The sequence below is a fragment of the Equus asinus genome, chromosome 2, assembly GCF_041296235.1.
Source record: "Equus asinus isolate D_3611 breed Donkey chromosome 2, EquAss-T2T_v2, whole genome shotgun sequence".
NCBI lineage: Eukaryota > Metazoa > Chordata > Mammalia > Perissodactyla > Equidae > Equus > Equus asinus.
The window spans coordinates 7,396,685-7,423,609 of record NC_091791.1 but is presented as its reverse complement, the minus strand read 5'-3'; the positions used below and the strand labels follow the sequence as shown (position 1 = coordinate 7,423,609).

The 26,925-nt window shown below is 44.6% G+C and overlaps 3 protein-coding genes across 13 annotated transcripts in view; 1 reads left to right on the top strand and 2 right to left on the bottom strand.

Moving 5' to 3' along the window:
* Positions 1 to 10,618, bottom strand: part of UROS (uroporphyrinogen III synthase) — a 41,619-nt gene extending 31,001 nt beyond the window's left edge. The window contains exons 1-4 of one of the 4 annotated variants that reach the window (XM_014832051.3): positions 10,330 to 10,611; positions 7,397 to 7,683; positions 1,812 to 1,899; positions 1,559 to 1,642 (exon numbers count right to left, since the gene is read on the bottom strand). In XM_014832051.3, the coding sequence (XP_014687537.1) occupies positions 1,559 to 1,642; positions 1,812 to 1,874 (147 nt within the window). In that variant the 5' untranslated portion in view covers positions 1,875 to 1,899; positions 7,397 to 7,683; positions 10,330 to 10,611. Of the gene's footprint in view, positions 1 to 1,558; positions 1,643 to 1,811; positions 1,900 to 7,396; positions 7,684 to 10,329 lie in introns of all 4 variants that reach the window. The other 3 variants (XM_044748875.2, XM_014832049.3, XM_014832052.3) reach the window with 3 other exon arrangements.
* Positions 10,619 to 10,820: 202 nt separating this feature from the next.
* Positions 10,821 to 26,045, top strand: BCCIP (BRCA2 and CDKN1A interacting protein). Of its 2 annotated transcripts, XM_014832047.3 has the most exons (7): positions 10,821 to 11,041; positions 15,333 to 15,407; positions 16,110 to 16,190; positions 20,943 to 21,032; positions 21,832 to 22,019; positions 23,663 to 23,834; positions 25,238 to 26,045. In XM_014832047.3, the coding sequence occupies exons 1-7, from the start codon at positions 10,895 to 10,897 to the stop codon at positions 25,406 to 25,408; spliced, it is 924 nt and encodes a 307-aa protein (XP_014687533.1). In that variant the 5' UTR covers positions 10,821 to 10,894; the 3' UTR covers positions 25,409 to 26,045. The 2 variants fall into 2 exon arrangements, with proteins under 2 accessions (XP_014687533.1, XP_070337269.1); XM_070481168.1 differs by lacking the exon at positions 15,333 to 15,407 and having other exon boundaries at positions 10,851 to 11,041.
* The window catches only part of DHX32 (DEAH-box helicase 32 (putative)), a 58,317-nt gene continuing 57,028 nt past the window's right edge, over positions 25,637 to 26,925 (bottom strand). For all 7 annotated transcript variants that reach the window (XM_014832042.3, XM_044748828.2, XM_070481106.1 and 4 more), the window contains one exon: positions 25,637 to 26,008. In XM_014832042.3, the coding sequence (XP_014687528.1) occupies positions 25,837 to 26,008 (172 nt within the window). In that variant the 3' untranslated portion in view covers positions 25,637 to 25,836. The remainder of the gene's footprint in view (positions 26,009 to 26,925) is intronic.

Here is a 26,925-nt window from a genome sequence, read left to right as displayed (position 1 = left end):
TATGAGAGTAGTAGGCAAACTAATTCCTTCCACCCACCCATCCATCTGTCCATCCACCCATCCATCCATCCACTCAACACTTATCGAGAGCTTACCATGTGCCTGGAACTATTCTAGGCCCTTGAGGATGGGCAGGAGAGTTCATTATTCATAGCATTACAGTCTAAGGGAGAGACAGGCAAGCGCAGTGTAGGGTGGTGGGTATAACTGGAGCAGGGAGGGGCAGTGTGGGCTTGGTGGGGTGTAGGCAGGAGGGTAGGCTTGACCTGCATCTGGAATAAAACTGGAATTTTCAAGGGGCGATATCCATGCTGAAGCCCTGATTTTCAAAGATTACAATGGTGATAAAATCTACTGAACATTTATTCTGAGCCAGGCGCTGGGCTGTTTTATACATACTCCTTCACTGAATCTGCAAAAGGCCCCTGTGAGATGGGTGGAACTGTTCTCATCTCATAGATTAAGACAGAGGCTTGGAGAGGCTAAGGAACCTGCCCAAGGTGAGCAGCAGAGCCAGGACTCACGCACATGCCTCTACGATTCCCCAGCCGAGCTCTGACTCACTTGCTACATAATGGAGCTTTACGGAGAGAGCTCAGTTCTGACCACGAGGTCCTAGAAATGATCTCAAATGATGAGCTCTCTGATTCCCTTTTAAAGCAATTTATAGAAGAGAGTGCCAATTTGGGCCCCCCTTACACAGTTCCCTCACCATGCAAACGCCGTGCATGGGAACACAATAGATGCCAAACCAATGTTTGTCGAGTAAATTATTGAATGAATAACCCAATAGTCAGCTCAAACCGAGAGGAGCAAACAGGAAGGCCTTCCTTTAAGAGCGATAGGCAGGGTTCCGATGTACACAGAGGCCATGGAGCCCCGTGAGCAGGGCTGGACACCCAGAGCCATGAAGCCACCCTGGCTCCTGGCCCATGTGCCCAGAAAGGAGCTCCAGGGAAGACACCTCAAGGCAGCTCTGCTCCAGTGACTGAGTGCATACGGATGGGGGTGGCGTAGGCCCTGAATCTTTACTCTGAAACATCTGGAAGGCTTTATTGGGATTGTCTCCAGCAACATCTATCACCCCCACACCTGGCAGCAGAACTGAAGCTGTGAGAAGAAGTCCTGGTCTTGAGTCCTAATACTGCCTCTTATTTGCTGGAGGCCTCGGCTGAGTAGCCCAACCTGGGGCCTCAATTGCTAAAAGGGAAAAAATAACACCTGTGCTGCGGTTCTGGCGTGGTCAGGGCAGCGGGTGGATTAAGTGAGAGGATGAATGTGAAAGGGTCTGAGCTGCTGAGAGCGGGCAGGTTTGGGCCCTCACCACAACCTGGTCTCCTGGGCCTCCTCACAGACCCCACCTCCAAGTCGGGGTGCCTTCTGGAGGAGCCGGTAGAGGCAGCCATCTCCTGGAGCCAGGTGAGGCTGTGCAGCCCTTGTTTTGAAGTTTCGTAGTAAAATGAGGGGTTTTACTTCTGGCTTGAGTTGGCAAGAATTCTACAGAAATCAAATGTGTCTCACTCAGAAATTATTGTGCTCAGACACGGACAGACCTTACCTTCTCTGAGAAACTGGGAAGAGACAAAAACTCAAATGATAAAACAGGGATCAAAGTGGCTTCAAATCCATATAATCCTAATTCCTGCAAATAAAAGAATATAGTTCCGGATTGGCCAGGGTTGTTTGGAAAATAACGGAAGGGTCACATTCACAACTTACTCTGCCGTTCCTCAGTTTCAGCAGATCCCCTTCCCCTCACTTTGTTAGTAAGCAGCCCTGTGCTTTACAGTCCGGGAGCCCCAGGCACTTACCCTGATGTACGGGTCCTGGCCACGGTCGTCCTCCTTAGGGTCCTTCAGTAAAAGAACCTTCATTATTGCCTGGCAGTCCTTAAGGGTGCTGTGACAGAGCAGGGAAAGAGATCTTCATTAGGTCTCAAAGACTCTTCCTGCACAATGTCAGATGGGATGGGAGGAGCACGGAGAAGAAGGTAATCAACTGCAGGCTGATACGGCCTATCCCTTGCACACAATGACTTAGCGTTTATGGGCTCCTGAAGACCCTGTCGCTGATAAGGCCAAGGGACAGCATGCTGGCACTTGGTATCACTTGGAAAGGCAGATGAAAGTAGTCAGGGAAAGCCAGTGTCCTAGCCAAACATTTAAGGCTCATGGAAGAGACGTGATGCAACTTCTGGGTTGTACCAACAACAAATAGAGAAATGGGCATCTTATTTTTTAAGCAAATAAAAAAATTATTACTTCTATTTCAAGATAAATACACTAAGTAGCTAATAAGCTCTTTAGGAAATAATTATATTGACTCTTTTACTCCTCAAATGATGTTTTATAAATGCTGTCAAGTATCATGAGACAATCAAAAATTTTCTAACAACCTGGAAAACAATTTGTTGATATGTATCAAAAGTCTTATGTACTTCATACCCTTTCTTCCTATAATTTTACTTCTAAGAATAAATACTAAGGCAATACTCATAAATGTGTGCAAAGATTAACATAAGATGTTCATCCTGGTACTCGTATTTTTTTTATTACTAAGGTATAACTGACATACAACATTTTGTGAGTTTTAGGCATACAATGTGTCAATCTGATACATTTATATATTGCAATATGACTACTGCAGTAGCATCAGATAACACCTCTATGGTGTCACATAATTATCATGTCTTTTTTTTGGTGAGAACAATTAAGATCTAGTCTCTTAGCAGCTTCGAAAATTATAATACAGTATTGTTGACTATAATCACTATGTTGTGCATTAGATCTCCAGAACTTATTCATTTACTAGTTGCAAGTTTGTATTCTGGTATTTTTTATAATTGAAAATACTTGGAAACAGTGTCAATGTCCAACAATGAGAGAATGATTAAATAAATCATGGTATAGTTATATGAAATTATTAAATATTCATTAATAACTAATCAAATGGATTTAATCACAAAACATTAAGAAAGGCAGGAATCACAATCACATAAATAGTATGACTTTATAGATTTTACATATACATATACATGAAGGAATATGCATTAAATACTAATAGTAATTATTTCTGGGTGGTAGGCTAGAGTGATTATTTTCTTCTTTGCCTCTTTCTGTATTAGCCACAAATTTTTTACAATAAACATTAAATTCCTTTTGTATCAAGGGCGGAAAAGCACATTATAACTATCCCAAAGGCCTCAAAATAAATGCTGTGGAAGAACTGCAGAATAAACTCTGCTTGAAATGCAGATTATCATCCTATGAGTACCATTAAACCTACCAGTGTGTTACTTAATAAATACTATACAGTGGTTGATAATAGTCAAACAGAGTATACTGTTTGAAGCAGAAATGTGTTAACTCTGGGAGCCATTACTTATAAGTTATTACAGAATATATTTGTGGAACATGGTATCTATGGTTTGTCTTAGGAAAGTTTGGTTCTAAATGAATTGCTTTGAATCTAAGCAACCAAACCTGGGTGAACAAATAATAATTATGAAATCAAGTTCTAATTATTGCTGCTGTCAAGCTGTTAGCTACAGAGACTGGGGATTTGGGGAAATGAGCAGTATCATTTCCACCGTTTCCTGAAGTGACTCGGAACGTGTTTCACACAGAAATTAGGAATCTATCTTTCTGCAACAGTCGCTCTTATGTGTCAGCCTGGCTAGGCTACAGTCCCCAGTTACTCACAAATGCCAGTCTAGGTGTTGCTGTGAAGGTATTTGGGTCAGCTGGCTTTCAGTAAGAGAGTAGCCTAGATAAGCCGGGTGGGCCTGACTCAGCTGCTGGGAAGGCTCTAGAAGCAGAACCGAGGCTTCCCTGAGGAAGAAATTCCACCTATTGATTCTGTTTCTCTACTTGAACCCTGACTGATACACCTTCCAATCTGGGAGCTCCAGGAATCTAGTATGTCACTGACTGGCAGGTAAAACGGCATTTTCTGCTAAAGCATAAAACTTTCTGGGGCACACAAAGCAAGCAACCATTGTGGGGATTAAAAGGTGGTCCTTGCTGTTGGAAACAGGCAATCCTGCGGCCACAGACCTCAGCCCTACCACGTCCCTGCCATGGTTCCAGGCTCTGGGATACAGATACCCATGTTTTCAAAGGCTATGTTAGTATTGCTTTCAAATACCAGGTGCCAATCTACCACAAAAGTGTTTCTATCGAGTTCTCAGGCAGTGACACCCAGAATGTCCCTCAGGGAGATTAAGTCTGCACTATTCATTGGGGGAATGAGGAGGTACAAGTTCAAGCACTACTGAGTGCCATGAGGTGATGTGGTAGAGGTGACTGGGGTGCTGACAGCTAGTTACCTCTCCAGGGGCACCTCTCTGAGAAGATGACATCTGAGTTGAGATCTGTGACAATAACTGTAAGGAGAAATGAAGGAGTGACACCTGAGTTGAGATCTGAGTGACAACAGCCATATGGAGAAATGTTCAAGTGTCAGAAAGGGGACTGGGGTGTCCCCGGGAGAGAAGGGTAGGTGTGGCTCAAGTGGAAAGGACAAGCTGGATTTTGGATTCCATGAGAAATGGGAATCCACTGAAAGGTTTAAGCCGTTCACCTGGATGAGATGGGATACCACTGGAGGATTATGAGCAGAGTGGCGTGCTCTAACTTATATTTTAGTAGGAGCACTTGCAGCTGTGTGGAGAAAAGACTGAAGGTAGAAAGGAGCAAAGACAGGGAGGTGACTCGAACAGTGTGAATAAGAGATGATATGGGGTTGGACTAGACTGGTGGGTGAAGTGGGGAAAAGTGATTGCACTTGGATATATTAGGAAAGTGGAGCCAACAGCATTCATCTGGACTGGACACAGGGTAGAGAGAGTCAAGGATGACCTCAAGGTTTGTAACCCGAACAACTGGAAGAATGGGAGGTGTGTCAGGAGAGGGAGAATGGGAGTGGGGACAAAAGGTTCACGTTGGACATACTATATTTGAGAATGCCTATTCTCCAACAACGTGCCCCAGCCCATCTGTGTACTATGAATAGGTTTACAGGTGTGCCTGAAGTCTTGAGCCTCTCAGCCCTCGGGGCAGTAGGGTAGGGCCCAGCCAGAACCACATTGCCATTCTCACCCACCCACTCCAGCCAGGGTTGGCTGCCTTTAGCTGTAAATTATAAACCCCCATCTATTTACTGCAATGCACTGTGTGAATATTATCATTTCCTAGGTGTGTCATAATGTTAAAAAAGTTGGAGAGTATTGGCATCGTACATCCAATGGAAAAATCATTACACAATTTGGCTTCAGGGAGGAGTCAGGTCAAAGGACAAAGATTTGGGAGTTGTCAGTGTACAGATGGTAATTAAAGTCCTAGGACCCAGTGAGATTGTGGAGAGAAAAGAAGAGGGCCCAGGACAGGGCCCTAAAGTACTCACACAATGTCAGAGCACGTCAGGGGCAGAGGGTAGAGGAGACCCTGGCAAAGGAGAAGGAAGACAGACTGGAGTGTGTCTTAGTCTGCTTGGGCTGCCATAACAATACTACAGACTGGGGAGCTTAAACAACATGTCTTTTCTCACAGTCCTGGAGACTGGAAGTCAAGGTGTTGTCAGAGTTGGATCCTGGTAAGGCGCTTCTTCCTGGCTTATAGATGCCACCTTCTTGCTGTGTTCACAGAGAGATCCCTGGTGTCTCTTCCTCCTCTTATAAGGACATCAGTCCTATTGGATTAGGGCCTCACCCTTATGACCTCATTTAACCTCATCACTTGTTTAAAGGCCCTGTCTCCAAATATAGTCACATTGGCAGTTAGGGCTTCAACCTATGGATTTTGGGGGACACAATTCAGTTCCTTACAGAGTGAGTTACACAACAAACTGGATGTAAAGATCTAGGGACGGTAAGTGTACATAACTTACTTTTGCTACGAAGACGAAGAGAGAAATAAGGCTGTAACTGGAGGCAGGCAGTGGGATCAGGAGAGGTGCCAGAGCTGTGTCTGCCCTGCTGCCCAACCCCCCTCCCCACATATGGGAGATAGTAGAGCCAGAGCAGGCAGAGAGGCAAGTTCCAGATCATTAGCAAGTCAGAGAAGAAGGCCATGCAATGCATTTGGGGAGCAACTAAGCACAGCCCTTTGGCACAACTTACTCCTTGGAGTTCCTGGTGCACCTTGTTCTGCCTTGCCCACCTTACAGAAGCTCCTGAATTTTAGCAACAAGGAGAACTAAGAGAGGACAAGCTGGCTCTCAGTTAGGCAGGTAAGGGGCTCTGCTGTATTGCTGTCTTTACCCAAGAAACACTCAGCCTCTTCTGTGTGATGCTGGGCAAGGGACAAGTAAGACTTAGTGTCCACCCTCAAGGAGCTCCAAGGCTGATGCGGGGAAGACTGACCACCACAGAACTGTGAGCTAAGGGGTGAGAGAGACACAAAGTACTTCCCACCACAAACCACCAGGGTTCAGAAGAAAGGCTTAAAAAGTTTGCCTCTGGGCCTGGGGCTCCTCTGATGCAGAATTCATATTCTGCTGGGGTAGGAGATGATTTAGGGTGAAATATGCATATTCCAGCTACTTTGTAATTGAAAGTCTGGTTGGATTAACTAAAGCATCAGATTCATGCTGAACAGGCTGAAGTTGGGCAAAGGCAGCTGAGATGCTTTCATTGACTAGAGCCCAGAGTACTCTAGGGACTGGGGCAGGCGAGGGTTCACAAAAAGTGCACAGACCCCTTCTCAGCCATACGTGGCTCCATCCAGTGTCCATCTCCGCACAGAACTCCTTTAGTTGTCCAGAAGTTCAAATACCAATCATCCGATCACTTGCTATGAAGAACAAGCAGTAAAATAACAAATCCCTGCACTTGGCCTCTGTCAGATGGAAGCCAAAATTTATATGTTGAAGTCTTAACCCCCAGTACCTCAGAATGTGACCTTATTTGGAAATAGAGTCTTTGCAGATACAGCCAAGTTAAAGTGAGGTCATTAGGGTGGGCCCTAATCCAATATGACTGGTGTCCTTATAAAAACGGAAAATTTGGACACACACACGGAAAACACCACGTGAAGATGAAGGCAGAGATCAGAGTGACGCATCTACTAGCCAAGGCATGCCAAGATCGCTGGTAAGACCACCGGAAGCCAGGGGAGAGGCACGAACAGATTCTGTCTCACAGCCCTCAGAAGGAAACAGCCCTGCCGACACCTTGATCTTAGAATTCTAGCTTCCAGAACTGGGAGACAATGAATTTCTGCTGTGTATCACTCAGTTTGTGGTACTTTGTTACGGCAGCCCTGGGACACTAAAACAGCCTCACTGGAGTTGAAGCCATAGGTGTGGTGGAAATAGATCATGCCCACAGGGGGATTCTTTTCTCCCTGCACTTCCGTGACCAAGTTGAAAGCTCCCTGCTCCAGGAAACTCCTGTTACCTGCACTGCAGCAAGAAGAGGAGGAAGGCAGGAACAGGAGACAGGCAGCAGTATCCTTAGGCTTAAAGCACCAAGAATTGTATGTGAGCCATTTTGGATTTCGAGAAAAGGTGTGGTGAAGTGGAAGGTGCTTGCATTGGAGGGCCAAGGCCTGGCCTCTTATCTAGGCTGCTCTTCCCTTGGTCTCCATTCCTGCATCTGTGACACCGGCTGGGTCCTCTGAACCACCGCAGCTTTTCTGGGCACTTTCTTCCCCATAATAGATGCTCAGGAAATACTCGTTCACACTGTGAGAAAACAAGACTTTAGATTTACACTTTAGCATCTTTGGAGCAGGGGAAACGATCCCTTTTCCTTAAAGAAACAGGGAACTGACTTGATTAAGGCCACTTTGCTGGTAAGAAAGAACCATGTCTCAAACCCACACTTTCTGTGTCCTGATGCTCTGAGTATCAGCAATGACAACAGCTGCTCTTTCCTTAAGGACTTACTCTGTGTCACTGACGAGGCTAAGCATTTTACATGCAAGACCTCAATCCTTACTTAAACCTACAGTGAAGGTATTGTCCTTATTTTACAGAAGAGGAAACCAAAGCTCTAAGAGGTCTGAGTCACTTGCTCAAGGTCACAGAGCATATATGGTAAGTGGCAGAGATGGAATTTAATCCAGGTCTGAAGCCAACGTCCATTCTCCTAAGCACTTGCTACTACCTCTCTGCTCCCTTAAGATAAATTCTGAGCTAAGGGTGAAGACTGAGCAATCTAGTCCCTGAGTGAGTTCAGTTCCCTGGGGTTGGTGCTGTATTTCCTTGAATGACAAAACCACAGGCAGTCTATTTATTCACGTCTGCTACTCTAGTTCACACTCTGATCTTGAGTCCACACTGGGAACCAATCTGAGGGCACAAAGTAAAGTTCCCCCCATCTTCTCTTATCAAAGCTTATTTCTTATCATCAAAGAAATGGAAAATTTGAAAACTACAAAAAAGTATAGTTCGTCAAGAAATTAAAATAGAATCACCATATGATCCAGCAATTCCACTTCTGGATATGTACTCAAAAGAATTGAAAGCAGGGACTTGAACAGATATTTGTGCACCCATGCTCATGGCAGCATTATTCACAATAGTGAAAAGGTGGAAGCAACTCAACTGTCTGTCCGTGGATAAATGGATAAACAAAATGTGGTATATACATAAAATGGAATATTATTCAGCCTTTAAAAGGAAGGAAATTCTGAGACACATACAAGATGGATGAACCCTCAAGACTTTACGCTAAGTGAAATACGCCAGTCACAAAAGGACAAATACTCTATGATTCCACTTATATGAGGTACCTAGGATAGCCAATTTCATACAGAAAGTAGACTGGTAGTGTCCAGAGGCTGGAAGAGCGGGGAATGGGGAGTTACTGTTTAATGGATGCCATGGGGGAGTTACTGTTTAATGGATACAGAGTTTCAGTTTTGCGATACCGAAAAATTTTGGAGATGGATGGTGGTGATGGTTGCACAATAATGTGGATGTACTTGATGTCACTAAACCGCACGCACACTTAGAAATGACCAAAATGGGGGTTAGCCCCACAGCTTAGTGGTGAAGGCCGACATATTCCATTTTGGTGGCCCAGGTTTGTGGGTTTGGATCCCAGGCATGGACCCACACCACTGTCAAGCCATGGTGCGGTGGCGACCCCCATACAAAACAGAGGAAGACTGGCACAGATGTTAGCTCAGGGATGATCTTCTTCAAGCAAAAGAAGAGGAAGATCGGCAATAGATGTTAGCTCAGAGTGACACTTCCTCACGAAGGAAAAAAAAAACGATTAAAATGGTAAATTTTGTTATGTGTATTTTACCACACAAAAAGTATAAAGAAACAGGGAAACAATTACCCATGATGTCTTGGTGCAACTCTCTATGTTGGTACCGTGCCTTCTAAGTCTTTTTTTCTAATCTTAGCCTTTTGATATCTTTTTCACAGCTTCCCTTCTTGTAATGACTGGAAGATGTTTCTGCATAGTTGTGGGACCCAAAGGGGCCTTTTTAAGCTACCCCGTCAGATGTGGAGCCCTAATGGGTGAGAATATTAATATCCATGCTGCAGCCGACTACAGAGACTCTCAGGAAAGATGGAGCTCTCAGAACACAACCATGGGGACTCTGGGGACCCTTAAGTTATCCTGACTCCACTTCCTGCTGCTGAAGGATCACTAAGAGGTTATCAGCTTCTGCTTAAAACTCTGGGGGGGGGGGGCACCTCACTACTAGGAGCAGCTGACTCCACTTTTAGAAACGCACTTTCCAACCCACTTTCCTCATTTTACAGAGAAAAAAATGGAAAACCATAGATCTTGTTCTCAGAAAGGTGTTTTCTGTAATTAATGACTTTCTTTCCAAATAAGTCTTTACAACGGGCTGCAATCTGGTAGTCTGTGGGATACACCTGACTGGTAGTTGAATTTTATTTGGCACAAGTTTTAAAAATCAAGATATTTCTTGTCAAACTCCAGGTTCTCTTGAAATGCAAGAACTGACAACCCTGGGCTGGCATTTCCACTTGGTCACAACTGACTGCAGCTGCCTGGTACACACTCAAGCTTAGCACAGACCCCTCCACTCTATTCTCTCAAAATAGGCCCTGGTCTGTAATTCAGATTTTCCCATCGGCCTTGAAGCATTGAAGGTTGATCCCGGATTTTAAAGAACTTTCAGGTGGAGAACTGCGCACAAAGAGGGTCGGCTAGGGTCAGGGATCCGGATCGGATTCATTCCATCACTGACAAGGCAGTGCCACCGAATGTACACTGGGGACGCCCGCAGGCTCGGTCAGAGCCTGGCGTGGGGGTATCTGAAAGGCTCCGGAGGCCTTCCATTCGGCGCCGACCGCGGCCTCCCTGTCTTCGTCGGTCCCGTGGGCGGCGACACCTACCTCGCCCTGCCGCTGACGCGCGAAGGGGCTGGGAGCTGGGGCCCTGCCCGGCACAGCGCCCGGCGCTCGGCAGGCCCCCAGGGGGGCGGTATCTCGCGGTCTCAAGGCCGAGGCTGTGAAGCCGCCAGAGCACTGAACGAGCCGGGTGGGCGGCCCCCTCACCACGTGGCCTGAGCTGCCATGGCGACGACTCGCGCGAGGCCCTGCGGACCAGCACTACAAGTGAGGGTCGCAGAGCCCTCAGGACTCACACTTGGAGCTCGCGCATGCGCACAAGCATTCAGGCCCCGTGAGAACGAGCCGAGATGGGTCGAACCACTGCGCGAAGGGGAGGGGGAGCCTTGGAAGGAGTGAGGGAGGATGGAGGGAGGAAGGAAAGGCCAAGATAGGATCCCAGACTGGACCTGACTCTGAGAGATCACGACCTGGGAATCCATCAGGGGTTTTGGAGTTGATGCTGACTCAGCGCCGAGTTTCTTTGTGGTCTCTCACCCCCTCGCCTTGCGTGGGTGGGCCCGGAAGGGCGGGCGGGTAGACGTTGCGCAGGCGCGCTGAGAACGGAGACATGGCGTCCAGGCCCAAGCGGCGTGCTGTTTGCGGTGGTGTCTTGGTCCCGCGGGAGCAGGCAGAAGAGGAAGATGAGGTCGAGGATGAGGACGAAGACGACGAAGACAGTGAGGAAGAAGAGGATGAAGACGAGATTGTCGACGAGGTGAGGAGCACACGCGACCTCAGTTTGGTTTATATGTGGGAAAAAGCTTTTTGGCAACCGGAGCCCGGGGAACGTGTGAGCTGCTTGGAGCGGCGACTTCCCTGCTCCTGAGGGTCTGCGAGCAGAAACTGGAGGTGATAAAAGGTTCCGCCTGAGGTGCCACTTCGGTCTTCTCCACGCTGCAGCCGCAGAAGTTATTTTCAAAAGTACTAGCCGGGCCGGGTCGGCCGCCTCCCACCCGCCCAAGAAAACCCGCCGCAGTACTTTTTCGGTGGTTCTCTTTAGTTCTCGGCCGAAGCGCTAAATCCGTAGTAGCCAGCGAGGGCCTGCGGAGTCCATCCTCTGCCCGCCTTGCAGCCCTCCGCCTGGGTCGCGGGGCTTCCCCGCTCACAGCCCCCTCTCCGGTTTCGCGAAGGCCGCCTGCTCGGTTCTGCCGGGAGCCGTTTCCGCGCGCTGCTTTGTCCTGCAGGGGTTCCCTTCCTTGTTCAGATCTCAGCAAAGCTGTTTTTTTTCCTCCCCGGGGCAGCCGACGCTACCGTGGTGCCTGGCATTCTAGGTACTTAATGGTTGTTGAATGGATGATTAGGCCAGAATGATCCTTAAAATCACCGATTGTCTGACAGGTAGCTCAGACTTTCCACGTCCAAAGCAGAATTTGTCATTCATGCCCTTGCTTCTAATCTTTGCCGTTTCTGTAAATGGCCCCCAAATTTACCAGTTGTTCAAACCCAAATTCTGAGAGTTAACTTTAATTCCTCCCTTATCCTCATCCCACGGCCAGTCCTTCCGTAAATCCTGTTAGCTTTACCTTTAATATCCAGACTCTTCCCCATTGATTCTGCAGCCATCAGAGTCCACACTCCTCCATCATCTCTTGCCTGGAATACAGGTAGTAACTTTTTAGTGGCAAGGCTTTTTCCTTTCTTGTTGCGCCAGAATATGTACTCTACCCGCAGCCAGAGAGATCTTTTTAACATGTAGGTCTGTTTTCGCTTTCCTTTTTAGAACTTTCCCATTTCATTTATAAGAAAATCCAAGTTATCGTGGTTGTGGGACAGAAAGGCAGCCAGTATGGCTGGATCAGAGTAAGAAGAGAGTGATGGGAAATAAAGTCAGAGATAAAACATTACTCAGAATGAGTGTGAGTGTTGGGAGGAATGCAGAGAAGGGGGGGTGCACGATTAGAGCTGAGACTGTGGCCGGGTAAGGGGGTGGTGTATGATAGATGCATCTAGTGAACAGAACTTTCCTTTACAAATCATCTCTTAACTTTGGCCCCTTGCCTTGAATGAGGTGTCACCATTTTTTCACTTTGAACACTTTTAATTGGCTATTTTACTAACTTTGGGTTATAGAAATCAGTGCTTCCTGCCTTAACATGGATAGTTTATCAGACTGCCACGGATAAAAATTTGTGTGATAACCATCATTGATGGTATAATGTAGGAAAGTACGGCACTTACATATACTGTTGGTGGGAGTATAAGTTGGTGCAGTCTCTTTGGAGGGCAATTTGACAATATCTATCAAAATTTAAAATGTATATGTTCCCTGATTCAGTAATTCTACCTGTGAGAATTTACCCTCTGGTAGTGATGATACTACATGCTGTTCCCGCCTCCATGCACTTTATATTAACTCTAATGCTTATGTCAACTCTGTAAAGTTAGGAATTATCACTATTTTACAACCAAGGACACGCAGCAAATTAAGTGAAGACAGCACGTGCAGTGCAGTCCTTGTGAGAGAAAGGAGAAACAGAAAACGTATTTGATTATATATGTGTTGAAAATTTCTTGAAAGAAAAATTTACTGTTGACAATAACCTCTGGAGAGTAGGAGTCGGGGTGGGCAATAAGCCTTAACTCTCTAACCTCTACACTCTTTGTAGTGTTTACCACTGGCATGCATTACTGTTGACTGAAGAAATTGTTAAGGCTTTTAGGGCAATCCCTGTACAAAACGTAAGATATTGAAAACACACTGAAAAAGGATATTGATCCTTTGTCTATTTGAAGGAAGCTTTCACTTTCTGAATTGTTCACTCATCCACAGCTCGTTTCCCTGATGTAGAATCCATCAGTGTTATTTTGGAAATTCAAAATCAGCCTCAGATCTTCTTTGAAACAAGGTGATGTATAAGTAAGGCAGGAAATGAGGATGGTTATTTAAAGCCCCAAAGAGCCCGATTTAAATGACAACAAGGTGACTGGCTTTGAGACAGCCAGCTGAGTAGCAATAGAACGTGGTTATAAGAACTTCAAGAAACAGAGGTGGGGATAGTGAAAGATGAGGAGAAAAGAACTAGGCATGTTTAGTTAGGGTTCTTGTGGTCATGTGGTTAGGACACTTGCTTGTGCTTAACAGAAACCCTTGGAGGGTAGCTTCAGTAGAAAGGGGACTTTGTGGCAAGGATACAAGGGTATCTTAGACCTCCAAGGGCAGGCATGCAACTAGGTCTCAGGAATCGACTGGGTCCCTGAGCCTGGAATGCTATAGAGAACCTGAGAAGTCCGTCACATTTTTCATCTCTGCTTTGCTTTTCTCTGTTACATTCAGAATATTTGGTTTTCTTTCTATTTTTACTCCGTGTAGCAGAAAATAGAAAATGCCAACAGCTTCTGAGATTTTTTCACTCAAAAGAGCAAGCAGGCTAGATGTTATATTTAGTCTTAATTCTAGATTCTAAGTCACCTGGGGGTGAGTGGCAGGGCTCTGTTTTACAAAGATGGCTTTGCCCCTGAAACTGTGTGAATGGGGAGCCCATACCCAGGGAAAGGGGTCTGGGCAGATGATCCATTTGGTATCCATTGCAGTAGTGGTGCCATAATAGCCTGGGACAGAGGGCTGAGGCTTCTATCTAAACAAGGAAAAAACACTAGAAGAGCATATTTAAAGAATTTGTTTATTTTTTAAGGAATACATTCAAGACCTGAATGATGACAATTTGTTGTTGGGTTTAGTTTGATCCTGTTTGGAACACCGCCCCGCACCTGCCCCTCAGGTTTTGCTGCTCACGTGATCTGGCTGAGCCTACTTCAGAGAGTCAGGATTTGAAGTCTGTAAGCTGGCCTTGTTATCCAGGCCCTGGCAGGTTTAACAGCCAAAGGAGTGCTTAAATGTGTGCACGTCCAGATGGCAATGCAAAGTGGGCCTGATTTTCATCTGTGGCCTCTTTTAGCCAAGACCCCAAATTCCAGAACCTGCAAAACTTAAAGTGTGTGTAAGTACACTATTTCATCAGAGTCCCAAGTTCAGTGTGTCACTTTCCAAGGTACGATTTAGGATCTTCAAGGACTTACCTTGTGTAGCATTTAAAAGCATCTAAGGTTTTGTTTTTGGCGTGGAGTAATACTTTCATTTCTTTATGGGATATTTCAGTGGCATCACCTCTTAGGTTCTGTCATTGTTGTTTTGCAGAGACAGATCAGGGAGCCTAGCTACACACCTTTTAGTCCCATGTACTCACCATATTTCTTTCTGCCTCAGGACCTTCGTATGTGCTCTTCCCTGTGCCAGGAACTCTCTTAGCTTGTCCTCAGTTCCCAGCTCAAGTGTCACTTCTCTAAGGGAAGCCTTTCCTGATTTTCTGACCTCCATTTTTCATGTTACAGCACCATGCACCTGTGTTTTATGGCATGTATAGTTGCAACTTTACATTTATTTCCATGTATATTTCCTTAATGTCTAATTCCCCACTAAACCATAAGGTCCATGAGGGTCAGGATCATTCATGTCTGCTGTGCTCACCGTTTCATCTCGAGTGCCCGGCGTGGGGCTCGGGACGTGGTGGTGCTCGGTGACTGTTTGCCAGGGAATGCAGTGCAGCCTCGGCTCCGTGGGCTGAATCAAGCTCTAGGCAATTCCGGGGACTTGGGGCGTAATTTTGTTCTTTGCTCACCCTTATGCAGTCAGGCCAATAGTAATTTTTTCTTTGTGGCTGCTGTGATGATTTTATCCAGGGCAGACTTTCTCAACATTAAAACTGCATCGCTCTGAGTGTTTTGTTTTTCTCAGGCTTTTGTGTCAAATGAGGAAATGGTAGGAAGGTGCTTTGTCATCTGCCATCTGTGCAGATGGCAGTCTTGGCAATGTTTGCCTATTATGAAGCATAGACAGTTAAAATTCTGCAGGTAACATTTTCTTCTTCTTGTCCTTTTTCTGGCATGTTCTGTAGAAAAAGCCAAAAAAATGGAGGTAGAAGAAAAAGAAAAATCTGTAACGTGGAAAATAACGGCTGAATTATTTTAGAAAGTTATGTATGATGACCTATTTTGTGTGTTATTTACAGGAAGTGAACATTGAATTTGAAGCTTTTTCCATCTCAGATAACGATTATGATGGAATTAAGAAATTACTGCAGCAGGTATTGTCTTTTACTCTACTCATAAATTTGCTCTTCTAAGAAAATTCAGGCCATTCAACACAAGCTCTGTCAAATTTCATCCTTTCTGTTTTAGAATTCCCATTCTTATCTCTGCCTTGCCTGGAAGGAAGAATTGTTTCTCCTCTTTTCCAGGGCTAATTCCCCTTTTTGTGCCTCAGATCCCAGACCTCTTCCTCTGATTAACATTGTGTCCTAAATTACCATCCCTTTCATCTGCTTATTGCTTAAGCTACTATTATTCTGTTTTTCTCTCATTCACATCCAAACTTTGTGAGGTGGAGGAATTCTTACATAACAGCCATATCAGTGACGGTACCATCTGGTGCTGCAAAGCCTATGCTTGCTGCTTCTGCTTGTTCCTTAGCCCATGTTAGATGGCTTTGGTCCTCCACCCTCTTTAGCCTCCAGTATCCTGCTCACCAGTGTCCTTCCTCTATGTCCTTCCTCCTCTCCTCCCCGACACCTTGTATATCACCACTGACTGCCTCTTCCCAAATTTCAGTGCCTTTAGCTGCTTTAATCCTCCTGGGCTTTTTCTTTCCTCTTGGGATTGCTTTCTGGGTCATCTTTGTGGTCAAATCATTGAAATATCATTATTTTTATTTGAATATATAAATTACAAGTTTTTTTTAAACTCATGCTTTGATTTTAATTTAAAATAATCTTTTTTTCTCCTCTTAGCTTTTCCTAAAGGCTCCTGTGAACACTGCAGAACTAACAGATCTCTTAATTCAACAGAACCATATCGGGAGTGTGATTAAGGTAAGAAGGACAGTTGTGTTTATTCTGTTTAAATTAGTTCTTTATCCCGTTAAGCTTCTCCTCATTTATAGCAAACAGCCCGTAAGTTCAAGTTGGAGAGATGTATTGCTGGAGGAAGGGTGGCTGGTTAGAAGGCCGTTCTAGTAATCCAGGGTTATTAAGTGCAGTAATCCAGGTAGTGGCAATGGATAAGGAGAGAAGTGGGCTGATTCGGAAGATATTGGGAGATGAAATATGATGGGCTTAGTGACTGGGTGTGAGAGTGAGGGGAAGAAGGAGTCAAGGATGACTCCCAAGTGTTAGGCTGGAGCAATCAAGATTGCAATCATGGAGGAAGATCAGGTGAGGAGGGGGAGCATGGGTTTGGATTTGTACATTTTGAGTTGATTTGCCTGTGATACATGTGATTGAGACAGTGTGCAGCAGCTGGAGACCTGGGTGTTTTCAGCAGATAAGTGGTGATTGAAGTCATAGAAGTAGTTGAGATTGCCCAGGGAGGGCAAGGACACATACTTTGGTAATACCAGCGTTACTTGGGTGAGGAAGGAAAGCGGCAGAGCCTGCAAAGGAGGCTCAGGAGTGACGGGAGAGCAAGAAGGAAGTGCAGTGGAGTGGTATCGTGCAAGGCAGTAGAAGGGAGCATTTGGAAGAGGAGAGAGCAGGACTGGGGTGAATCCGGCCTCTGCTGCTTACCATCTGGTGGCTCTTTGAGTTGTCTGTTGCTGCCTAACAAACTGCCCCACAGCTTAGTGTCTCAGAATAGCAACAGTCATCTGTTTGGCTCTGCAGTTTGGACAGAGCTCAGTGAGGACAACTCATATTTGCTCTGTGTTACATTAGCTGGGGAGGCTTAGTGGGGTCTGGAGGATGTACTTTGAAGGTGGCTCACTCACATGACTAGCAAGTTAGTGCTGGCTCTTCGTTGGGGGCCCAGCTGGGATTGTGGGCCAGGGGCCTCAGTTCCTCTCCAGTGTGGGCCTCTCTGCACACTGGCTGGGTTCCAGGAGCGGTTGGCCCAAAAGAACTAGGTGGAAGTGCAGAGCATTTTATGATACAGGGTCATTTCCATCGTTGATCAGCAGGCACAAAGGGCTATGCAGGTTCAAGGGGCCGGCACAGAGACCCCATCTCTCGACAGGAGGAGTGTCTAGGTCCCTTTGTCAGAGATTGTGGGATAGGAGATGTCGGTGCAGCTGCCTGTGGAAAATACAGTCTGTCACAGCGAGCTAGTTTATTTCCATTTCCGTCTCTGAAAACAAGGATGATGCTGGTCCCTACTTCGTAGGGTGGTGGGTGAACGAAATGAGTTGCTGAGAGTAAAGTGCTTAGAACAATGTCTGGCGCATGGCAAGTACTGTCTATGTGTAGTGTCACTTTTGATGTCTTTTTCCTATTGCCAGCACTTACCATCTAGCTTAGCATAAAAACAAAACAAATAACTGCATTTCAGTCTAATGTTTCAACTACCTCAACTTCAGCCATCTCACTTTGTTTTCAAAGCCAAAATTCTGGAAAAATAGTTTATACTCACAGTCTTCACCTTTTCTCCTCCTAAACACCCTGATCCGGCTTTTACCCCCAGTACTCCACTGAAGTCTGAAACTGTCTGATAGGGTCACCACCGTCTTTGTTCTGAATACAGTGGACGCTTTTCAGACCTTCTGACAACATTGGTAACCTTGTGGCACTAAATATAAAGAAAAGAGAGGAGTAACTCCTCTGGTAGCTTCCTTTTATTACAGCGCTGGGGAAGAGCAGGCTGTCTGCTCTTTCATCAAACACATGTGATCTCCGGCTGATTAGCGTCCTGAGACCTGGTGGATATTGACGAGAAGCTGTCATCTTTATCTTGAAAGACCTTATTCTCTAACGGGGGGATTCAACATTTAATTGGATAATTACACAAGTAACTCCACAGTTACAATTGTGGCTTCCTTGGCTTCCACAGAGACACGAGAGGTGTCCCAGGGACAGAGCCTTGTCCCTGGGAGAGTGCCTGCCCAGAGCTTTTGCTAGAGCCTTTGGGACTTCGGGGATTTGGACTCTTCTAGAGAAGGCAGTCGCTAGGGCTGTGGGAAAAGGGCGGAGAGAGCTGCAGACCGCATGTGCCTGGTTGGGTCGAGAGCCTAGCAATCGAAGGGTGAAGTATCATGTAAGGATTTGCTCTGTACTTAGGTACTGAGAAGAATTGTGTTGAATGAAGAGCTCAGGAGAGGTAAGGGGCGGCATAGTCGGGGGCAGGAGTCGGGTCAAGCATGAGGGGTTCTTGCTGGGAAGGCAGGTGCTTGTGGATGAGACTGTGATATGATTGGGACCCCAGCCCCACAGAGAGGCAGACCCCGTGTGGTACTTCCTTGATGGTTGACGGGCCCAGCAAGGAGAGGAGTGTTGAGTGTTTTGGAGAGTGCTCATTGGTTGTGAGCCAAGTGACCATTTTGGGGATTTCTTAGGGCTTGACACTGAGAGTTCTTTTTTCTTCCCCTGGCCTTTTAAAGTCTGTTGGTACTACACAGGTTTTGCCACAGTATTTGGGGTCCTCTGAGGTGCAGAGAAACTGTGTAATGTTGATCTTGGAGGCTGGTTTACATATTACATATTACAGTAGTCCCGTCCTTATCCATAGAGGATATGTTCCAAGACCCAGTGGATGCCTGAAACCAGGGATAGTGCCAAACCTTATGTATACTGTGTTTTTTCTTATCATACATACTTATGATAAAGTTTAATTTATGAATTAGGCACAATAAGAGAATAGCAACAACAACTAATAATAAAATAGAGCAGTTAAAACACTATATATAATAAAGGTTATGTGATTGTGGTCTCTCTCTAATATCTTATTGTACTGTACTTACCCTTCTTGTGATGGTGTGAGATGGTACAGTGTCTATGTGATGAGATGAAGTGAGTAAATGATGCAGGCACTCTGATGTAGCGTTAGGCTACTACTGACCTTCTAACGGAGGTCTGACCTTCTGACGAAGCACTTTATGGCTTCCCTTTGGCATATCCAAATTGCCGGCATCACTACTCTTGTACTTTGGGGCCATTATTAAGTAAAATAATGGTTACTTGAACACAAGCACTGTGATACCACCCAAGTTGAGCCGGTAACTGATATGGCTACTAAGTGACTAACGGGGAGATGGCGTATACAGCGTGGATAAGTTGGAAAGGGATGAGTCATGTCCTGGGCAGGTCAGAGCTGGGCTGTGTGAGATTTCATCATGTTACTCAGGTCAGTGCCCAATTTAAAACAGGAATTGTTTATTTCTGGAATTTTCCATTTAATATTTTTGGACTGCGGTTGACTGTGGGTAACTGAAACTGCGGACAGTGAAATTGCGGACGGGGGGGACTACTATACTTTTTTCTGTACTTCTTTCCCCTCTCTCCTTCATCAGCATACATGCCCTTGGTCCTCTCGCTGGAACTGTTAGTGCCCTCCTGAGTTACCTTCTCATTCTCTACTTTTGTATTCTCTCGTTTTTGTAGAGTTTGAGACTTCTCTCATCTTGGCATGTAGGTTTAGTTACTAGGTCTTTGAGGCCTTACCTGAGCCACTCACCCTTCTTTGTTCCCACAGGAAGAAACTGATGGTCTTTTACAACAAGGTTCAGCAGAAATGTTTTGTTTTAAAGCCTGGTAGCCCCTTTGCCCGAGGTCCCCCTCAATGGCAGTGTGAGCTTACGTCCAGGAGCCACTTCCTCCCTCTGCTCTCTTCAGTGTGCCCAGGCCCCTCCTTTATCTCTGGTCTGGTTTGACTTCTTGTGCCCACAGAGGCAGGTTCCACTCTGTTCTCTGCCCTCTGCCGTGAAGCGCCCGGCCACTGGGGGGCCTTGGTGCTGTCCACCATCCCTCACTGAACCAGTGGTGCTGAAGGGTGTGGCAGAGCTTTGTCAGTCCTTTCCACAGAACAAGGCCAGTGACAGATGGGGCACTTGTGGACCCCTGCTGTGCTTCGGTGGAAAAGCAGCAGCCTCGTTTCATTTCATTCATTCAGCACATATTCCCCGAAGACTTAAATTGTGCCAGGCGCCATGCTGCGTGCTAGGGATGCAGTGAGAGGAGTTTACAGCCTGGACAAACAAACAAGCAACCTGTGGAAGACAATGTGGATGTTGCATTGAGGCCTCCGGGGGATGGGCTGTCAAAGTAGAGCCAGGAAGTTCGAGTTGGAGTCAGCCATTTCACATTAGTTCTGTTTTCTTAATTCATCTTTCCCTTTCTTGCCCTCTTTTTTTCTTCTCTCTTGCCCAAGTGGTAGGAATAAGTGGCACTCAGGCATTGTTCGGCTTCACCAATGGTCAGGACTGGCTAGTGCTCTGGAAGTGTATGAATTTTAGGTGAGACAACATTGTGGACCTGCAGAGAAGCACTCAAGGGCTAGCTCCAGCCAGATTGTTTAGAAAACAGACTAAAATGGTTTATTTCATGAGTTTTTATCTGTTCTGGATTTGTAATATATTGAGAATCTAATTAAGAAAAATGTCTTAAGAATCTAGTATAAAGAAATTTAGAGCAGGAAGAGATCATCCGGAATGTAGGAGGAGGAACAGATTCAAGGGAGGTGAAGTGATATGAACAAGGCCACGTAGTATTTAGTGTGTGATGCTTCCTAAGGTAAGGACAGTGAAATAAAGTTAACATTGAAGAGTGAAAAGATGATTGAGGCCTAGATCCCGAGACCTGGTATCATACTTCTTCCCAACAAAATACAAAATTAAAAATTATTTTTTCTTTTTAAAATAGCAAACGGATGTTTCAGAAGACAGCGATGACGATGTGGATGAAGATGAGATTTTTGGATTTATAAGTCTTTTAAATTTAACTGAAAGAAAGGTTGGTTTCAGTGGGTGGCATCTGAATGGTTATTCTGAAGGCCAAAACCACTTGTATTTGATACTCGATGAAAGTGCCTTTTATATCAGATGATAGTAACTATGAGGATATGTGCTCTTGTGAAATCTTATTATAATCATTTTTTCAATATGACAGGTGTTTTTATTTTGTTTTGTTTGGAATAACTTGGACGCAGTTAGTTACTTACTTCCTGTGGTATAGAGAATTGTCGTCTGGCTTTTTAGGAACTAGTTCTGATGTTGGTATTGACACAGGAGCTGTTTGTGCTGTCTCTGCACCTATTGTCCCTGCTCCTTGTGTACTGTGGATATTCTGAGGCTTCACTGCTTCCAGAAGTTGACAGCACTTAGTGACATTGACTTGTGTTTTCATTCATCTCTTTTTATTGACTCACTGATGAGTTCTAATAAAAAGTGAAAACCAGCTGCTTACCCTTTTCAGAATAAGATGCAGGCTGTGCTTTATCTTTAATTTTTAAACGAACTTTCCAGTTACTTCCATCTGTCTTTATGAAATAGACTAGAACTGCTATTCCCATGTGTCTGAGTGTTAGTTGTAAGCCTCTCCTACCAGTGATCATGGGATGGTAAATAACCAGATGTAGTTACTTTTGAGAAGTACTTAAGCAATCAACGCTGAAGACATAGAGGGTTTTAAAGGCTATGGCAGGAAACTGCTGCCCTTACCTGTAAGATAAAAAGTGATAGCTGTCACCTTCAGGTTTTCTCCTGTAAGTGATGGCCTGTAATAAAAAGCAAACCTTCTCTTTGCTTTCTAGGGTACCCAGTGTGCTGAACAAATTAAAGAGTTGATTCTAAGCTTCTGTGAGAAGAACTGTGAAAAGAGCATGGTTGAACAGCTGGACAAGCTTTTAAATGACACCACCAAGCCTGTGGGCTTTCTACTAAGTGAAAGATTCATTAACGTTCCTCCACAGATTGCTCTGCCCATGCACCAGCAGCTTCAGTAAGAGACTCCGGAAAATGCCTTTGAACAGTAGTTTTTTCCCAAGTGGATTCAGAAATGTGATTTAAGTGGAATATGCTGGTATAGAAAGAATGCTACCCTTGGTTTAAGCAACAGTGTAGTGTGGTGAGAGTGGAAGAAACATCCTGTGAGATGCATACATTATTAATTGGCTTTTTAGAGTTTTAATTATTTGTGACAATATTCTTAATAATCCTAAGGATTTAATGATATAAAAATAGATTTTTTTACCCCCTATTTAACTAAAGTTTTTCACCTTCTTCACAGATGGATTTTTGTAACAAATAAAATACTGAACAATTACCACAATAACAGAAACTGAGTAAGATTCCTAAATTTCATTGGGATGTTTTATAACTCATGGAACCATAGTCCCAATACTGTCTCTGGGTCTCAGGGTTTGTTGTTTTATTTTACTTTTTTTTTTCCTGAGGAAGATTTGCCCTGAGCTAACATCCATGCCAGTCTTCTTCTATTCCTTAGTATTTGGGTCACCAGCACGGCATGGCTGCTAACAGAGCAGTGTAGGTCCAAGCCCGGGAACTGAACTGAGCTGCTGAAGCGGAGCACCCCAAACTTAACCACTAGGCCACCAGGCCTGGGCCATTGTTTTATTTTTTAATGCAAGAGTTTAGGTTTATAAAAATATTTTAAATGTAAGAAGAGCTAAGAATTGGTGTTATCTGTACTTTGAAATAGAGGAGGACAAAAATACAGACGGGTCCCCTAGGCTTTACAGACTATTATTTCTCAGAGGTCATATGCTTACATTGTGGTTTCCCTTTAATATTTTGTGATGTAATGAGTCTGGAAACCTTTACATTTCCCATTTTTCTTTTATAGATCATTGCTTTTTAGTTTTACTCTCATCCTCCCTCTCACCCCACACCTCAGCTGCACTCATATTGTACTTCTGGTGCCATAAGTGTTTTTTGTTTTGCTTTGTCTTTTTTCTGATCAGCTGGATTTCATGTTTGCTTGGTTTCATAGGAGGGTGATCTGCTTTCTCCTGATCCTCTATTAAGGAAAGCTGAAGTGGGTTGTTCTGAGTTTCTTTACATCTTGTTTAGCCAGATGGACAGGGTCATGTATAATCTTCAGAAGGAAAAAGATTAAAGCTTCATGCCATCCCATTGACTATTCTAGAATTTACGGTATCTATGTCTTGCCATGCCATTTCTGCACTATGTTGAGAATTAGCCCCAGACCCTAGTGATTGGAGACTGTAGCAGTCACATGCTCTAATGGCATTGGTTATGGCTGTGTGCCTTTGTGTGTTTCAGTTCAATGTTGTTAAAAAATCCAGATTCTTATATATTTTTAGCTTCTGCACAGGCAGAGCAGTGATGTTGAGTGAATTTGAGACTCATCTGTTAGTTGCTATTTATAATCTGAGAGATTAATCATACCATTTATTATAAAAAGCACTGCCATAATCAATCAAAAGTGCGACTGACTACATAAATAAAAGGCATGGCTTTAGAAGTGTCCAGATCTAATGTGTACTCGTTAAGCCCATGTCACAACAAAACCCAGTGAAGGGACCTCTCTGGTTTTCTCTTGCTCTGGTTTGTTGATGGATTTCACCTGACCCAGTAGGTAAACCTGTGTGTGCCTCGTAGGAAAGAACTGGCAGAGGCACACAAAACCAACAAGCCGTGTGGGAAGTGCTGCTTCTACCTACTGATTAGCAAGACATTCGTGGAAGCAGGAAAACATTCTAAAAAGAAGCGGAGCAACCAAGAGAAGGTCGAGTTAATGTTTGCAAATGCAGAGGAAGAGTTCTTCTATGAGGTAAGTTTATCGTGTTTCATCTAGTTGTTTAGATACTGTAAATAAGGATTTTCTTGACAATAATCAGGATTTATTGCTCTCCCATTTTATGTTGCTCTTTTGAGTGTGGCCACTCTGTTTTCTCCACATCCCCAGCAGTTAGCAGCTGACACAGTGCCTGGCAGTTAGTAGGTCGTCACTGGCTCCCCAGCCCTGCTTTTGGTGATGATGGGGGTTGGAGGGAGGAGAGCGGTGAATGTGCTGATAGTGACCAGGCATTTATAATATGCTCGCTGTGAGATCTCTAATTCTCAGACCACTCCGTGAGGGAGGCATTAGCCTGGGTGTGCACATGGGGACATTGAGTCTGACGGAGTTCAGAGCCATTGTCTGAGGTCATGTAGCCAGTCGGTGTGGAAGCCGTAGTGGACCCCTGCTCTCCCACACTGCTCTGCCCTTAGTCCAATGTCATCCCACTGGTGGGATCTCCAGCACTTCCTTCCTGAAAGGTAGCTCGTGCCGTGATGGACAACCAGACACCAGAGACTCTTCTTTCTCACAGCGCCCTCCTCTTAACAATGTTAAACGGTTCTCTGAGGGGATCATATTTTCCTGGAGGCTTCCACTAAAAACTAAAGCACTGCACTGAGGGTAGATCAGGAAGTAAATAAGGAAAATCCAGCTTTTAAAATTTACGCCTCAGCACGTCCGGTAGACCGTTTCACGGAAGTTTGCATGGGTGTTGTAAGATGGTTATGCAGACCTACCTGTTTTCACACAACAGCTTTATGCCAAGGAAGCAGCGGGACAGTGGGGAAAGACCAGCATGTGAAGACAGTTCTTCTCATTAATTGTCAGATATCATGTCTTAACTTCACTTGTCTGTCACAAGACTGAGAATTAAATGAGATCGTGAAGGAGTGACTTCAGAATTACAAACAGCACACAGTCATGCGTTGCTCAATGACATGGTGTTCTGAATCTGAGAAGTTCATCGTTAAGCAATTTTGTGAGAACGTGTAGTTACACAAACCTAGATGGTATAGCCTACTACACACCTAGGCTGTACGGCACTGATCTCACAGCATTTTGTCTTTGTGGTGTTGTTGACCGAAATGCTGTCATGCGGCACGTGACTGTGTAAACAGGCAGTAGTGTTCCTATCACATAGCTGCTTGTTGGCCTCTTAGAAATGGAGCACTTCTATCCATAGCCCTCACATAGGTTTTAAGACTCTATTTGGTCAGCATTTTATAACTTCTGCCTGAATGTCCCATTTGAGTTTATTTTATTCTGAGTTTTGCTTCCTTTAGCTGTTGTTCTTAGTAAACATATGCCAAATACAGTGTTCTTTTTTGTCGATTAAATGAGTTTTGTTTTTAGGTCGTATGAAATTTTAATTTATGGTTATTTACTTGGTTTAGAAGGCAATCCTGAAGTTCAGCTACTCCGTGCAGGAGGAGAGTGACACTTGTCTGGGAGGCAGATGGTCCTTTGATGATGTACCAATGAAGCCCTTGCGAACTGTGATGTTAATTCCAGGCGATAAGATGAATGAAATCATGGATAAACTGAAAGAACATCTATCTATCTAACCCATTTCCCATGGACAGTGGTGTGCTTGTTTTTGTAAAATTACCGAAAACTCAGTGGACATTATTGAAAAACTTCTGACTTTATTCAGATTAAGGTCCTCTACAAAAAGTAGGGTTCTGTTACCTGTGTCTGTGACACATTTACAAAATATCTTTGTTTTTGAATTTTGGTCAAATTATGAATGGTTGATTAAAAACTTTCCCAATAAGAAGAAAAACATGGAGTAGTAATTTAAAGAACTCAATAAAAACTTCTATTTTTTTATTTTTAAATAATATACAAAGTGTTATTTTTCCAGACTATCCCATCTGGGGTATGATACCCTTCTTCACGTCGAATATCTGCGCGTTGCTCTGGTGGACCAAGTGTTAGGCCGACTTTGGGATATTTATTGCACATCGTGTTTTGCGTAGGAGGTTCTGAAGAGTCACTGTATAGTGCATCTTTGTTCAGTAGTTTCAGGGCACTGCTCACACATTTTCTGTTCCTTTTTCATTGCTGAGATAGTTGATAGGTGATCCATTACTTGCTGTAGAATCTCCTTACTTTCACTAGGAGGCAAATTACTGAAGTAGTATTGTGGTACCAGTTGCATAAATCTGTTTAAAACAAAAAAAATAAAGATTTTTTGGTGAACGACATCAAACGTTTTGTCTGGGCACCTCCCAGCCCTGGAGAATCTATTTGTAGGACTGGTATTTACTTTGAACTCCTCAGTGTCTTGCGCTGCCTTTGCAGACTAAATACTTTCTCTCGTTTCACTTGCACTTCTAGGATCAGGTGGCTTCTCTAGTGTTAGGCCACAGGGCAGAAGTGATGCCCACCACTCTGACCACTGGGGAAAACTGGTACTTCCCCTGAGGCCCGTCACAGTATGTGAAGGATGAGATCGGATGCTTGGGAGAACTTTCAGTGGCTGAGAGAAGCAGTCTCTTTGCCTCTTTCTCTCATTAACTGATCCCATTCCAAATCCAGCTGCTGAAGCTCGACCCCTATTAGTTACTCTTGTTTCCGACTTAGAACATCACTCTGCCCCAGTAGAAGTGGTACCTTCCAACGGACCCAGCATCTGCAGTGCCCTCTGAGACACTAGTCTTCATTCTCACTACTGACCCTACAATCCATTCACTCAGCAGCTACAATGATCTTTAAAAGTATATGGAGAAGATGTTACTCTTGCTTAAAACCCTCCAACCGCTTTGCACTGCACTTAGGATAAACTTCAAATTCTCCGTGGCCCCCAAGCCTTCCACCTCTGGTATCTGCCTGTTTCAACCTCCCCTTCACTCCTAGCTCCATTCTCAATGGCTGGTCTGTTTGGAGAGATGGCCAAGCCCATTCCTCTTCAAGGTCTGCACCCGCTAACTGTATTTCTCTGTGCCATTGTGTTCCTCTTAGGATGTATCGTGCTGTGTTTTGTATTTCTATACTCTCTCTTTATGCTATAATCCCAAAGGCAGGAACATTTCTCAGATGATCATCCATAGAGACGTGCCTTTAATTGGTACAAGTATAA